Source organism: Sprattus sprattus (genome assembly GCF_963457725.1).
Source record: "Sprattus sprattus genome assembly, chromosome: 7".
Taxonomy (NCBI): domain Eukaryota; kingdom Metazoa; phylum Chordata; class Actinopteri; order Clupeiformes; family Clupeidae; genus Sprattus; species Sprattus sprattus.
The window spans coordinates 16,180,591-16,198,090 of record NC_137926.1 but is presented as its reverse complement, the minus strand read 5'-3'; the positions used below and the strand labels follow the sequence as shown (position 1 = coordinate 16,198,090).

The 17,500-nt window shown below is 43.3% G+C and overlaps 1 protein-coding gene across 1 annotated transcript in view; it reads right to left on the bottom strand.

Annotated features, from left to right (window-relative positions):
- Positions 1 to 17,500, bottom strand: part of LOC308368484 (uncharacterized protein) — a gene marked incomplete at its 3' end in the record, with an annotated part of 41,374 nt that overhangs the window by 12,436 nt on the left and 11,438 nt on the right. Inside the window, exons 2-3 of the mRNA XM_080842653.1 lie at positions 8,318 to 8,361; positions 1 to 60 (exon numbers count right to left, since the gene is read on the bottom strand). The exon at positions 1 to 60 is cut by the window's left edge and continues 94 nt beyond it. Of these exons, the coding sequence (XP_080698779.1) occupies positions 1 to 60; positions 8,318 to 8,350 (93 nt within the window). The 5' untranslated portion in view covers positions 8,351 to 8,361. The remainder of the gene's footprint in view (positions 61 to 8,317; positions 8,362 to 17,500) is intronic.

Below are 17,500 nucleotides of genomic sequence, written 5' to 3'. Positions count from 1 at the left end.
CTCCTCCTCTTCCTCACCGCACTCATCATCACACAGCTGGACTGTCAGCACACACTCGCCCTAAATAGCGAGCACACACACACACACACACACACACAAAAACAAAGAAACACATCAGCAAAATGTCATACTAGAAGAAGCATTCATACATGCAGTACATGCAGTCCGATACACAGACACAGAATATATTTCCACGTCCTGAGGTATACACAAAAGGTTATCCAAAGGAGAACACACACACACACACACACACACACACACACACACACACACACACACACACACACAAAAGCAGACAGTTACACACACACACACACTGACTTTACTTGAAGAGGAGCAGGGGACACCCAGTACGGTGCTCCCAGAAAACACAGGCTCTATTAGTAGACGTGTCTATTGGCAGTTGAGAATATGTTTGCAGAGTGTACCCAGATAAAGTAGCACAAGGCACACACACGCACACACAGCAGGATATCAGGGAGCGGTAGCAGTATAGTACATTGAAGAACAACAAAGGCTCCAGGACCTGTGCTAAACTCAGCCCTAGACAGCACTGGACAGATCTCACTACCACAGAGCACGAGAACGAGGCAAAATAAACATCCAGGGACGGTAACTGTAAACTGTAATTACCCCCACCTAATGTAATTATAGGATCTAAGTGTGTGTGTGTGTGTGTGTGTGTGTGTGTGTGTGTGTGGGCGCGAGTGAGTCAGAGAGAAAGAGTGTGTGTGTGTGTGTGGGTTGTTTTTGTATCTCTCTTCGCTGTCAGCATGGTCTCTTCTCATGTTGCCACTTCACTCTGTGTCTGTGAGCTGGAAGAGAGCTATCTGGCAGCAATGGTCCACATTATACCGCTGCAGACGTTTTCCTAAAGGTCACATCATCAACTGGACATTAGCCTAGCACTGCAGGCACACCCTACAGACGCAGCACACCATGACCATCAGACACAGTTTGTTTGCTAACATAAGCACAGTAGCCAGCAGATAGCAATCTCAATATACTGTATATAGAGCACTCTTAGCCTTTAGCATATGCCTATCAAAGAGCGTTACCCCAAAGTAGACCCCTGCTGACACACAATTGACAAAAATGTCCATACATGGTACACCACAGACATCTGCACTGGCACACCCCCAACACACCCTCCACTATTCACAATACAACAAAAAAAATCAAAAACACACCAATGTAACTTTGACATGGCCTCTATGGAAGTAGATAAGACTAGAGGCTGGCTGACTCTCACCTTCTCTGCCGGCAAGGCTGTGTTATTATATTTAGAGGGTTATCTACTAGGACCCTTTGCTTTATATTTAGAGCTTTATCTGCAGAGACCTCTGCTTTAGGTGGCCTGTGCTGTTTTAAAGCTCACACTTCAACGACAATGATGACAATAATAAGAACAACACAAACTCTACTTAAACAAAGGAGTGTGTGTGTGTTTGTGTGTTTGTGAGACAGAGAGAGAGAAAAAAAGGAGTGTAAGTGAACAGAGAGATAAAGTCTGTCCATAACATACAGTCCCTTCCCAGCCACAACATACAGAATACCACATACGGCGTAGAACACCCATATCACAACAGTATACATTAAACAACATACAAATAAGTGCAGTATACATTGACTACATTAAGTATAAAATTACAGATCATGCAATATGCAGAACACAAATGGTCCAAAAGCATACAGAATGAACAATAGAGTTTTACAAAAACATACGGAGTGCAAAACACCATATTCACATAAAGATACAGAGTGCAAAACACCATATTCACATAAAGATGTGGTTAAACATATATACAGTTTAAAAATACACAAACACACACACACACACACACACACATGTTTTATATATACATGCCCCCACACACACAGGTATATAAAAAGGAACAATTATAGCATACATCAACATACAAAATCGAAGCAACAAACCACAATGACAACAAAGAGCTCAACCCTGCCCAGGCCCTGAGGCACAGCCTTGTGTGGGGAGCCTGCGGTCTGTGTGATGCTGGATTGGGTGGAGCTTTGCACCCGTCAACACACCTGCCTTTTGTTGCCGCCGGTGATGGGGTGACGAGTGGAGTGACTGGAGGATAAAGGCACGGCAAGGATACAACCTGGCCACCACCTACCCCACCCTACCTCACCTCACCCCACACACACACACAGAGAGAGCCTTTCAACTCATTCAGCTCTCCAGTCTTCTTTGTTTGACTGTTTGGTCTCTCTCTTCCTCTCTTGCTTGCTTGCTTTCTCTGAATGACAGACTTCTGAAACAAAATGCTCTTGAAAGGTGTGCAAGCATGACGCGAGTGAAAAATCAACATCATCAAAGGCTTGGTTCTATTTTTCACAGCTATTAAAGGCCACATGGACCAGGTACTTCCCACAGGGCAACATCCACCACCTGCTACAGACCCTATCTAACCACTACGGATTAATCGGGATCTCAGACCAAAAGAGCTGCTGGAATCCGCACTTTTTTGTAAAGGCTTTTGTAAGCTGTGTTTACATTCTCAAAGTCATAGATGCTCCATACAAGAGGACTTGGCATGCAGCCTCAGCCCCCTTCTTCAGTATAGCGTAACAAATAACAAATACATATATATTTTTTAAAGTTTGGCGACCCCTGAGAAAAAGTTGTATTTTGTTGATTTTGAAGTGAATACAGCTCCTGCAGCAAAGGAACATTTAAAAACGAATATGTCTTCAAATGTTTGGGAACTGTTCATTTTAATTGAATTAAAATAAGGTTAAAAACAGAAGAAAAGTAATTATGACATTATGGCAAAGGCTTGGGCGCCCTTCCACTTGAAGGTCTCAGAACATAACATTAACTTGTTTAGCCTTATTGAACTAAATGAAACTAAAGCAGGTCAAGAGTGGTCATTCGGTATGGTCAGCTCTTGACAATTCCAGAAGCTGATTCATTCTCCGACTCCTCTAAAGTTGTAGCAACGCACAACAAACATTGGCTCCTCTCAGCAACTAACAGAGGATCTAAAAGATCTGAACCACCGAAAGCAGCAGATGGTTTCAAAACAATATCAAAAGCTTCCGGCTTGTAATTTGCAATGACAGAAATGTTATTAAGAAATGGATGTTAAGGGTGACAGTGGAAGTCAAGATGAGATCTTTAGGACAAAGAACACTTTTAAATAACTGCTTGTCTGCTGAGCAAAAAGGCCAACCAAACCCTCTTATGACTCATATGACCAGCCGGAAGATTTATCTGTCAGGTGTGGTGGCGCAGTGCTGCTTGCGCAATCATTATCTACCTAGAAGCCATCAGGGCCATCAGAGGGCCCCTTTCCACACAACCTAATCATAAATACCGATGTCTTAAGTACGCAAAGTCAAATCTAAATGACTGCCGTGAGCAGATCAAGGAACTGAAGGCTACAAGATAGTGTTCTCTACAACAGTATCTCTTCAAAGAATACCTCAAAATTCACCTTGAAGTACTAGAAGACATGCGAACAGTAGCTTTTAGAATGTCTTGTATTCCCCCAACTCGTTTTAAAGTTCATAACTTAGGAAGTAACATTTGAAGAAAGCCTCATTGTTTAACGTTTCTTTGCTGCAAGGTTTCTATGGGCTGCGGTCAACTAAATCTGTCATTTGCACAGTGGTGCCAAAACTTAAGCATCAAGAATCCACATCATATCCCAAAAAAATCTGTTTTGACAGTACATCGCAGTGGGGTGGGGGGTGGGGATGGACAAGACTGTCGGAACTTTTCAAGTATCAGAATGCTGCTTTATGGGGCTTTCTCTAGCAATCAAACATGTTTGTGGATGTTTCGCAACACCGCAATACCAGCACCTGCGGAGCACACACCAGTACATGGAGCTCTGGGGCTTTCTCTTCGGCCTGCACAAACTGTAACCTGTTTCTCCCGTTTCAAACTTGTCATTTATATCTTCAACTTACCTTTACGCATTGTTAACCATTGCGCATTGTTAACACTTACACCACAGTTCAGCTCGCTTCATTTACAATCTATACAACAAGGACGACGACGGAAATAAGTCTAAGACTTTGTTTGTCTTAACCCTAACATGGCTTTTGCATGTGTTGTACCACACAACCACGACTTTTATGTCAAATCAGTCAACCCTGCATGATTGTATTATAGCTCTGTGGGTGAGACCAGCAGGGTGGGGGAAGTGCCGGTATGAGAGAGGGCAGCCAAAGGTGAGGCTGAGGTGAGGTGAGGTAGACGTCGGTAGCGAGGCGCCTGCAGAGGACCGAGACTCTGCAAAAGGACTCACAGACACTCCTGTCAAAGAGGCCTGAAAGCAGCTTTTGTGAAGAGAATACAACGAGGCACAAAAGGTCACGCACCGAGCCGCGACCGCGAACCAGCTGCAGACGTTCGGGGCCGAGAGGTCCGGCTCCTCCCGCAGAAGCCCCTGAATGCATTATCAGCAGATCACATGGCTGCTCCGGGGCCACGACACGGGCCGCTTCTGTCCTCCTGGGCCCCAGATACAGACAGGCTGAGGGTTTGTGAGTTCGAGTCGAGACACAGGACATTTTTAGACCTCGGAATTTTTAACAGCAGTCCAACATGGGAGCGCTGTTGTTAGGCGGGAGGAGGAAATGTGCCAGGGGCGAGAAAATATACAAAACACTGAGACTAAAGACCACCCATGGTGGACCAGCACTCACTAGTGTTGGGTCATTTCAAAGCGCAGCTGCAACCATGGCTGTAGCAATTACACATTACTGCAGACGATGATTATTTATTTATGAACAAACAACATAAATTGATTTTTATTAACCAGAACGCATGTTTTTTTTTTATGAAACCTATAACTCGCACTGCCATTTGGGACTTTTTAATAAAAGTGTGTGAGTGTGTGTGTGTGAGAGAGAGAGAGAGAGAGAGAGTGTGTGTGTGTCTGTGTGTGTGTGCATGAATGTGTATACAGCGCAAGTTTGTGTTGTTTGAACTGTGCTTTGTTCGGCTGCGTGCACCAATCCAAGTGCACTGCCCAACACCCTCATACAGAGGGCACAGACACTTCATCCAATCAAAGCCCTGTACACTACAGGAGTCTCAACTGAACAAGCCAGTGCAGGGCCAGTGCCTAGCGAGGCGGCAGGGTTCATGAGGCATAAACATTTGCTCAATTAATTTACATACACAAAGACACACACAGATGCACATCCCTGCCACACCCACACACCTACACACCCAAACACACACCTACACACAAACCTACACACCCAAACACACACAGACACACAAACCTACACACCCAAACACACACACACACCTACACACACAAACAAACACACACACACACACACACACACACAAAAGCTGTGTGACTATTGAACCTGCCTGTACTAAGCAAACCCAGTGAGCTATGATAATGTCTACAGCTGTGAACCAGACGGACATAATGTGCCGACTCAGCCAACCTGAGAAGGGACCAACAGCCCAGTTAGTGGGTGAATCTCACGGATAAGGCTGCTAGTGCTTGCCATATGTGTGTGTTTCTGACTTGAAGCAGCAACTTCAATGAGATTTGGCATAAACATAATGAGCTAACTACAAAGTACACAACAACCTTGACACCTGGGTTTCCAACCTGGAACACAGACCTACATAGTGCATCTGAATGGCTAGTGGGAACAACAAGTGTGTTTATCTGTCCCTCATATGACCATATACCTTAAACATATTTTTAGATGATGCCAAAACTAGTTACTTTGGAAAATTAAACAAAGTGAGACATTTTTGCATAGTGTTGCTTTAACCATACCATATAGAGTGTCAAGCCATGGCCTACAGTTTACCATTTTGTGTGGTAGTACAATGGTAATGCAATTTTTCTATTTATTTTAGCTTGAAATTACAAATATTCCTGCGTTATTTCTATTATATATAACCTCTGAGAAGGAAAAACACAAGACCAGTTTCAACAATCTTGAAGTTCACTTCAACATCTTGGATTTAACGTCACTTCTGCCCGTGTTAACCTCAAAGCCACAAATGTATATCCGCTGCCTAGCAACGTGTCACACAGGAAGGACAGACAGCGGCAGATGCGGCTGCAAAGGTAGAGCGTGCAGCTGTTACCACAGACACACACACACATTCTGATAACACAACACACGCGTACAAGCAGATAGACACGTACACGCTAATGTATAACACATGCCCATGAACACAGTGTATTTTTATCCACAGGTGCACACACATTTCAGCACATATTGGCTAAAATAAGATATAGTGATATACTTTATATACGATATATATATACACTTTTCATTATTTATTTCAACAGTTTTCTATCTCTAAATGTAAAAGGAATAACTGCTTATTCTGGGATATGTGTTCAAATTCACATCATTTTTGCAACAACATGTATATCAAGAACATGAATTCAGCTTAACATTGTTTTTAATAATCCATTTTATTTGGATATAAATCCAGTCTCTCGTGTAAATTAAGTTTGAGCATTCAGACACACCACAGTGTAGTCAGCCCCTAGTGGCCAGATGCCAAATTCATTCCAACTCCACTGATAAAAAGCATACATTTCTGTCTTAGTATTAGTGTTAGCAGTTGTAAGCATACGTATACCTATATATATATATATATATAAATAGTTGCACCAGTGACCCCCCCCCCCCTCCCCCTCCTATTTAATGACACTGAAATACCCACTATATCTCTCCCTGACTTCTGTCTGGGCCATGGTCCTTGGTGTTGACAAAACAACAAACCAGCCTTCTCCTTGTCTCATTCCTTGGCATTTGTGGAGTAACTTCACACATATGTAACTACACACTTATGTTGCGTCAAGGCTTAAAAGTGGCAGCTGAAGACCTCCCATGAAAATGCTACTGCTAACTCTCCACTTGTACATCAAATGGGGCACACTAAACTTTTGGGCTTCATTCACCTCAGTTGAAGGTAGCGTGGTAGATGACCCTGCCCCCTCCGGCCATTACGATGTTTTGCCATCTTTTTTCCCATACAGATGACCCCGCCCCCTCCCCCCGCAATGAGGTTTTGTCATCTTTTCCACATGCAGATGTCATGTGCTGTTGTAAACAATGCAACTAGTGACTAGTTGCATTGTTTACAACAGCACATGACATCTGCATGTGGAAAAGAGACTAGTTACTAGTAGAAGTGGCGATTTGCTCAGTGTTGCCAGATTTGAAATGGCAAATAACGTACCAAATGCCCAAAATTATCGTCTTTGGAAGATAATTATCATGCATCTAGCAACACTGAGAGGGCGGTCGAACAATGACAGTTCTCTCTACAGTCAGAGCTCGCGCAAGAAGGTGGAACGTAAGGGAGATACCCTTTCCAAACTTGTAAGGGCATAAAAACTAGTTTGTGAAAGACCCAGAGAAAAACAAATATCCAACGAGGCAAAATCCCCGACAATTTTGGAATCCCTGCCGGACGCACTTTTTAGGTCTCGAAAAGAGGACATATCCGGGTAAAAGAGGACGTCTGGTCACACACCAAGTTTAGGGGACCTGCACCTAATGATTTGTACAGCAAAACAGGAGAACCAACAGAAAAGGTCAACATCATGGATTGACTCCTAGGTTCCAACCAAACTTGGAAAGGGCTTTAATTACTCACATGTCATGGTCTCTATCTTTTTTGGTGTATTTTTACTTGTTATGTGCATAGCCTAACTTCAATCGAATTACAATGTCTGTCATTTAGTGTAGAAGGTTTTTTATTATTCCGGAGACGCCTGTTGCTTTGGGAATTTCATGGTAAACACGGTGATGATAATAAGTATAGAGAAGTCAGTTATTCCCACATAACATAATGAGTCACACGAGACAAATCACTGCAAATGAATGTGACGGCATGATGAAAGCCTCTTTTGTGTGTGTGTGTGTGTGTGTGTGTGTCGATGGGGCGGGGGTCACACTGTGATGTTGAGCTCCTCTGCTGGTCATATAAGATGTATTTGTGATGCACACAGTCACAGGTCAAAGTTCACCCAACATGAGCTTTGGTGGGCAGGGAAGAATAAAAGCGCTACATACACATGGGAATCTCCACAGCCTACACATGTGCTTCAGAGAAGGCAATGAAGCATGAATGCCTAGTGAGACCAGCTGTTTGACCTCCTTCAGTGCACCTTTCTGAAAACCCTTCCTGAGAAAATCCACTCTAGCAACTGAACTCAATTTTCAAAATGAAATTACATGCATTAGCTTTACAAACACACATAAATTAGCAGGACATCATGTCAGGTTTGAGTAGCTGCAGAACAGCAATGTGCAGGGAAGATGCAAAATAAATACTTACATATAATGGAGCTTGCTGTGGACTCAGTTTCATGACACTAGCCCCTGTAGAGAGAGAGAGAGAGGGGGGGGGGGCAAATGATGAGGTTCATGGCAGAGGAATGACAGAAATAAAGCCAATTTAACAAGTAACTTCAGAAAACTAGCCGAGCTTCTCACAGACACAAAAACACAGACACACACTCTCTCTCCTTCTCTGTCTGGCACACACACACACACACACACACACACACACACACACACACACACAGGTGGAATATCCCTGCTGTGAGCTGAGACCTCATTAGGGCCTCTAAGTCTGCTCCTCTCAACTGCAGCTTGACTAAACAAGAGAACAGAGAGGATTCTTCACCACAGACAGCATAATCTCCGCTGACCCCAGAGCTCGGTCAGCACAGCAGACTCCTGCTATTGGATAGAGCTGCATGACCACAGGTAACTGAGGAGTCCAAGTGCAAAATACTACAAAGACAAATCAGCTTAGTGGGGACACAAACAAAGCCGGCATGCAGGCATGAAAAGGCAGACCTGACATACTGGTCCAGTAGTGGGTTTCCTGAAAGTGTTGTTGAACAACTAACATAGTAAAATGATAGAGATACTTTCATTTTCAACGCTCTCTCTCTCTCTACAGAGACCACCGTGGTTTCTCAAGCACGCTTTCGGGAAAAACACAGTCGAGGTCAAGACTACACAGAGGTGCTGAAGATCAGTTGAAAATCAGCACCAGCAGCAAAGACCAAAAAAGTTGGACGTGGTGGAAGATGAAAACAGGAAGTGTTCTGTACAGAACATACAGTACATCTTAAAAAAAAAAAAAAAAGATGGCACCAGGACACTCAGACTCTTAAAGAAGCATTCCGGATCAATTGCTATTCGCTAATGATATATGCTAGCGGCTAAAACTAACGGAATATCTTGAAATGTGCTGACTTTGACATTATGACAAACTAGTTACTCAACAACTGTCCTAACACAGTCAAACATCAAGCAAGTGCAATACAAGACAAAGCAAGACGGCAAATAAGCTACTTACTAGTTCGGCAGACAGTAGTTAGCCGGGCGGCGTTAGGCAATCTTATATTTAGCAGTTATATGGCAATGGCACGGAGGCGATTCTCCATATTAAAAGTCATTGTAGCGCCCCAATTTTTTTCAAGCTGTTTTTTTTTTAGGTAAAACTGCTTATCATTACCCTAATCCTGAAGTATAATTGTTGCATAGTGTTACTTTAATAGCTGGAATCTCAACGCTTCCCACCTACGGTCTACTGCATTATGGCTATATCTATCTATAAATCCAGGAATCTCTGTGTGGATGTCAGTCTGTCTAGGGCGTATCTCACTGACGGTAGTTACGTTAGTTATGAGATTTTGCATGTAGCTTACGCATGTCATGAACCTGTGCATCCTTGATTTTGAAGATTTTTTTGAATTTATAGTTTGCGAGATATTTGTATTTTACCGTTTCCCGTAGGAAACAATGGGTTATCGTTTCCCGTCCCGTCGGCACTATGGGTAGTGACGTCACAATCAAACAATATACGTGTAGTAACTATCCTGCCTTCACTCAAAGTTCAGAATACAGTTGGATACGAGGTCCGCATTCAAATTCTTCTTGGTGAACAGATACAGACTTTTGCTCAGGTAATCTTAAGAAAGTGATTGATTTGATCTATTCGTTTATTTTTTAAGCTTCTTTATATTAAGTTTCAAAGTAATGTAGCTTACGCATGTCATGAACCTGTGCATCCTTGATTTTGAAGATTTTTTAGTTCATAGTTCGCGAGATATTTGTATTTTACCGTTTGCCGTAGCCTACGGTGCAAACCCATGTCACCGTTGTAGCGATGTAGTCTACTCCACTCTTGCGTTGTGATTTTGATTGGCACCCAGCCTTTTATTCATACACTCTGACAGGTTTAATGAACACAGAGCAAAGGCGATCACACACAGTATCTTCCGAATGACAGCCTCTCCCAGCTAGGGATGGGTATCGTTTGGGTTTTTTCCGATACCGGTACATAACCGATACTTTTAAAACGATACCGGTGCCTAAACGGTGCCAGAACCGATACTTTTTTTTTTTTTTAATTAAAGACATTAGGCTTATTTATTGCCAAGGCAAATAGTTTTCTTCAAATTTAACAATATATTAACTGTTTAAGGTATACTATAAATAAAAATAAATACAAAACACTTGGCTTCAAACCTTTTAACTTCAACTATGAACAATATATTAACTTATAACAACTGTTTACAGTATACTTAAATAAATATAAATAAATACATAACACACTCTGTACACACACTTCACACTTCAGTAATACTTTTGCAGAAATATGAGCATGTTTGCCTTCAGAGTAAAAAAAATATTAATTAGTTTGCATTTATTTAAACCCAATGGTTTCGTGAATGTGTACTGCCCCTTTAAGAGTTTAGCTTGTTGCATATGCTGCACGTCGCGTTGTTTGAATCTTTTTGTGCGAAAAACAGCCACACTTTTGATCGTTTACCTTTCGACATTTTCTCCGTTATATTGATGGCTAGCTCTGTTTGTGCTTGCTCTGTGCAAGGCTGCCTGCTCTTCGCTGTCAGACTGTTGCAATGTTATTGTAGCGTCCGAGTGCTCTCTTAAGAACTCACATTGAGAAGGAATATCTTTGGATGAGACGGTAGCTCTCCGTTTAATAAAGCGTATCCAACTTCTGCTTAGAACAACCACACTTATCTTGAAACCGAAACCACACGCAAGTCAACCCATTACCATGGCAACTACTCAACACAAATCTCGTTTCCACTAGTCCCATACGGAATGCAGCGTGAGCGACACAGGCGAGAGTCTACATTGGGAGATGGAGCAGTTTTATATGTGCCCCACGAAATCTGTTAGCAACACAAAAAAGTATACAGATCGTACTCAGAAAGATCTACGCCACTAACGTTACATCTCTTTAGCTATCGCTAGTTTTGTTAAATTATAAAAATTTTAATTAAAAAATAACAAATAAAAAATAAGCTCAGGCACCGAAAGGAAGCACCGAAATCTGCGTTGCATTTCGGTCCGGGTAGGTATCGGTTGTATGGAACCGGTGCCGTATTGGTACCGGTTCTCGGTACCCAACCCTACTCCCAGCCAGGGTAAATGCAGACTGAGGTTTATAATATTGCAATAATGAGAAAACAAAGTACAAACGAATTACAACAGATACATCGGGACACTTTTTTGTGAATGATGTCATAGTCATAGAACAGTCGTCGTCATAGATGTTACCCCCTACGGGCACTGCACTAGTAACCCATAAACCAAAGGTCTTCAAAATAAAAAAACTCAACAATAAGACCCAAGGAAACCTTGAATGGTCCCGTGCATGGTTAGAAACTAAATATATGTCGCAGGACTGTGTGGGGACAATAAAATGAGCAGTGTGGCCATTTCAGTCTCTGTGTCAAAACCACCACTGGCAAAGAGAGCCAATCATGACATCAGCATGGTAAATCAGCAGTCATCATTGGGTCGTTATGAGGTGAGAACATGCATAAAACGTGACTCCTATAAACAAAAGCACTTGGGTTGTTTACACTGATACAAGGACATGACTCATACTCCCCTGCTGCTGATGGCTGCTTTAAGTCCAAGCATTGGCCTGGTGTTAGTTCTCTGCAGAAGTGTAAGGACAGCAGGGAATTATTTTTGCCTTTTTTGAGATTTAGCCTAACCTAGATCCACTTGAGAATTCTTTTGATGACTAGTGAGAGTGATTTGTTTCTCACATATTTCTGTAGAAGAGCTTTCATAGTGGCTGGTACTAGGCTGCTGAGAACTTTGTTACTACAAATAACAGCTTCATCACATTACGACATGAATGGGATTGAATTGTATTGTATGAATGGAAAACAGCAGTGCAGTGGAAGCACTATGGGCCCTAGACACACAGGAAGTCCATTCTCTCGCTCACACACACCAGGAAGTCCCTTCTCAGCACTAAACAGAGAGCTGAAATCACACACACACACACACACACACACACACACACACACACACACACACACACACACACACACACACACACACACACACACACACACACACACGTCCAGTCTAAAGGCCCATCACAACAGGAAGCCCCATCTCAGAACCGAACAGAGAGCTCCAAACAGGCCTTTTGGCTGGAGATGACTAATTCATCAGGATCCCCCCATTTAACATCACACATACGCTACAAATACCCTCACTCTCTCTCTCTCGTTCTCTCTTATTCTATCTCTCTTGTTCGCTCTCTCTCTTGTTCGCTCACACTCACACACTCACATATCACAGACATATGCACAAGTGCTCTTCTGAATGCTCTTCATCACATTGAGCCATCTCACAAGCAGAGATAGGTAAAACACATTAAAAGCCTGTCCACCAACTATGACAAAAGCCAAAAGCCAGACCGCCAGACATTCCTAGATTTGCGTTTTAAACAGTGAACACTCCTCAAGAATGATCATCAGAGTGTGAAAAGCGACTTCTCAATCTCTCCTCTGCTTTTTTATGTGCATAACTGCAGTGAAAATGTCAAATCTTCATTCCCCCTTGGCTAAAACAGGGACTGTAGCTATGATGCTAAAATTGTACCTACAACGTGAAAGCGAATACAATAATCAGAGTAACAGTAGTCAGAGAAGTCAAACAGTAATAACACTCTTGAGCACAGGCTGTGCAGGTGAGGCAGAGGCCCCTTGTCCTTCTCATCGCCCTGGCCCTTTCTGTAAACACAGCTGCCCATCTTGAGCCCCACCAGCACAGACAAGACTGAAACATATGAGCAATGCCTTGGCACACACGATAGCAAGACACATGTTAAGACATACATCAATACATGACAACAGTATAAAAAAAATGTTTACTGTAGTGCCTGAAGGCCTAACAAAGGTGCCTTTCAGTCACACACTCACACACTCTCTCACACACACACACACACACACACACACACACACACACACCAAGTTCTTATAACCGACCTGACCTGTAGGACCGGGAAATACTCCTGCTCCTAGCACACTAACTGAATGGTATATCATAGTAAGACCATGGTCATGCATGAACACTCCCACAGACACCAATGGGGGAATATCAGAAGGGTTTACAATGCTCCATTGTTGTGCACCAAATGTGTGAAGAGCTGGTTTGAGAAGGGAATGTTAACTTCCCGTACTTCCTGGAGAGGGATGCTGCAAGAGCTGCTGCAAGATACTGCCAGCAGTGAAAACACACAGACCTATGCACACTGGCACGAACACAGATGTACAGACAAATACCTGTACAAACACACACACACACACACAAACCCGACACACACACACACACACACACACACAGCAGCACAATGGCACAAAAACCCAGGCCACCTGCTGCCTCACCCAATATAACCCACTTAGCTTTACCTGCCAAGTGCCTTGAGAAATATGGCCTCATCCTAGGCAGCAGCCTCGTCTCATCAGAGCCACATGTAAACACTGTCTTCTTTCATCCCACTTAAGCAAGGACTTCATCTGCTTCACGACTTGTTCAGCTAGCCTTGCTAGACAAGGAGTGTTTCAGATCAGCTTGGCATGATTTAAGCAGCACCCCATCAACTCACTAACTCATGAAAGCAGTTCCTCGCGTAAACAGCATCTCGTTCGTGCCGGGCTTTGTCTGACTGCGGCCAGGCTAGGAAGAGGGGATCTCTTGTGTACGGGAATCGCGGTCCACCGCAGCGCTAAACAGACCGGCAGGCTGGCAGTGGCTTACGGGCAATCAGCTTACGGGCAGATGCAGGGGTGGCTGTTCGAGACGCGGCTAGATCAGGCTGGGGCGCAGCTAATTGGGCAAGCCAGGGATGGGTGGCCCAGGACACTACCCCCTCACAGCAGGGGGCTGGGAGACCTTAAGCTGGGGCTGGAAGAACAAACGTACACACAGAGGCATAGATAACAACCCACACACACACACGCACAGACAATTCCCTTGGAATTAGAGAGAGAGAGAGAGACAAAGGGGGAGAGATCTATGTGTGAAGTGTGTGAGTGTGTGTGTGTCTGTGTATGTGAAGTGTGTGTGTGTGTGTGTATGTGAAGTGTGTGTGTGTGTGTGAAGTGTGTGTGTGTGTGTGTGTGTGTGTGTGTGTGTGAAGTGTGTGTGAAGTGTGAAGTATGTGTGTGTGTGTGTGAAGTGTGTGTGTGTGTGTGTGTGTGTATGTGAAGTGTGTATGTGAAGTGTGTGTGTGTGTCTGTGTGTGTGTGTGTGTGTGTGTATATGCGAAGTGTGTATGTGTGTGTGTGTGTGTGTGTGTGTGTGTGTATGTGTATGTGTATGTGTATGTGTGTGTGTGTGTGTGTGTGTGTGTAGTGTGTGTGTTTGTGTGTGTGTGATAGGAGAGGTAAAGGCCTGTGTGTGGGAGTGTGGAGGTCCCCCTGGTTGCTCTGCTCCATAAAGGGGCTTCTGTTATAGCAGGAAGAGATGATCTCAGAGGATCATCAGCTGGATCTAATTATACACACTCCCATCAGCCCATCTGTACACGATCACACAAGTCTGTTTATCATACACCTTTATTTCTCGCTCTCTCTCTATCTCTCATGTTTATGTGCCATCACCGCTTTCCACACTTGCTAAATACTCTTCAAAACACAGGACCTCACACTAACCTACCCACCAGGCCATTGTGCATAGTTACGGGGTCATCAGGTAGTCTAAGTACCCAACAGTACAGATTGGTTTCATAGCATTTTTGCTGTGATTGATTGACTGAATCATTTGCGTAAGATTGAACTTAAGGTGGACAATGTGCATGCAAACTGGTCATCTGGGATAAGTAAGATGTTACAATAACTCAGGCTCAGTAAACATCTCCAAGAGGAGTTTTTTTTTCAAGCCACTCGGTGTCGCTATAAAGCAAACTCCCAGGAAATTTGAAGCGTGTGTGTTGTGCACGTCCAACTCAATTACATTTTTCATGGGGATGATTTCTGCAGAGCCGATAAGCGTCATTGTATGTGTACACATGTGTACACGGCCCATCAGGAGGCACTAAGTGAAATGGCTCCTCAGACATAATGGCATCCTCATGAGAGATGCTAGTAGTCAGTTTTGTCAACTTGCCATTCCGGTCCACCCTCCCCTTCACCCCAATCAATTCAATTCAATTGTATTTATAAAGCGCTAAAACAATAAATCTGTTTTAAGGCGCTTCACAGAGCCCAGTGCCTGGACCCCCTTAGCGCAAGCACATTGGCAACAGGGGCAAGAAAAACTTCCCAATTCCCAAGCACAGTGTTCACAGAGCACCAGCTTCCTACCATACACAAGAAGACAACTCAACAACATAACAGATCTTCCTTCCCACACCAGCACTCTTTTCCAACAGGCACATGCTGGAATGGTTTTCAGAGCTCACCACGTTCCACGGTGGAGTATGCTCCCGGAATGTCGAAGGAATCTAGTCATATGCTACAGCAATATCAGCCAGCAGGAATGTGCTGTTTGTGTCTGTGTCTGTATTTGTGTGTGTGTATGTGTGTGTGTGTGTGTGTGTGTGTGTGTGTGTGTGTGTGTGTGTGTACATCTTTGATCTTCAAAGACTTTTCTGTGCTTTAGGGCATCCTATAGTCTGTGCCAGTGCTGGGACGCTAACATGAGCACCCCTGGGTAGCCGAACACAGCACAACAAACTCACAAACACACCCAGCAATACTGAAGGCAGTGGGGGAAAACCAGCCCGGAGTTATGTGCACCATGTTGTGCCTTATTTTTTTATAAACATGATAATTACGCTTGTATTTTTGGCTGTGCTTTGCGCCTCCCTAAAAGAGCACCGGCAGGAGACACGAGGGAGTTTTAAGAGTGTAAAATGAGAGGCTGTTGAGTTGGCCGATCTTGCCACAGAACAAGAGGAGCAGCGGAGGGGGACAGTGATGGAGGAGCAGAAGAATATAACTAGGAAACAAATAAGTAAGGAGGCATGGAGACAGTAGGGGTGGGTATTGCCAAAGAAGTCACGATTCGATTCGTATCACGATTCACATGCCACGATGTGATTCTATCACGATGCATCGCGATACTTGAATTATTGCGATGCATTGCGATGCATTGCGATGCATTGCGATGCATTGCGATGCATTGCGAATTTTCACTGAACACTGTTAGAAAAAAATGAAGCCATTACCAGTGGCTGACTGGCTGTGTATGATCTGGATAGTGTGTTCAATTGATAACTCAAAGCAACTCAGTTCATACATAGCTGTATTTATTTAAACGACTTTTGGAGGTTACTTAACACAAATATTATTATTACTGGATACACTGCATGTTTTGTTTATGAATGACTTGTCGCAGTATCGCGCGGCCGGAAATGCTTGATGTTCGCCAACCATTCATGCAATTAAAAAAAAAAAAAAAAAAAAAATAATTTTAATTAATAATCGATTCTTGGCGTCAACAATCGATGCAGTAGATCGTGAAAATTAGAATCGCGATGCATCGTCATGACGATTATTTGGCACACCCCTAGGAGACAGACAGTAGTGATAAATCGGAATAGCAGGGTAGCGTTAGTAGAAGCATGTGAAGACACTTGTCAACTATAATTGAATATATCCATGCGCATTATTTTCTGAGTGAACCTTTTAAGTATTTAGTCAGTTTGTAAGTTCACGTTACATTCTGTCAACTACCCTTCACGGGAACCAGAATCGTCTCCAAAAGCAAGGGCTTAGTCCCTGTAGTGTGAGTTTCATATGGCAAGATATTTTCGTAGATCTAATGGTCTAGTGGAGGACACCAAGGCTGAGGTTCAGATAATGATTCTGATCAGCTTGAAACTATTGACCACACACACACACAATGTTGACATGCACGTGAAACAGTCTTCATCGGCATGACAATACTGAAACAATCTACATCCAGTAGACTTCTGTTTTTTCAAATTATAGATATACATCAGCAAAAAAAAAAAATCACATGCTGACCGGTCAGACTGGTTTCTTTCCAGTCAGAGGAGGGTAGAATCAGGTATTTCCTTATGGCAAGGCTGGCCTTAACAGAGATAGACAGCAACAGGCCTTGGTTATTAAGATGGTAGATTAAGCAGAGACAGAGTGCATCAGACATTTGTTATGGAGATGCTAGACTTTAAGAGACTGACAGCAACAGGTCA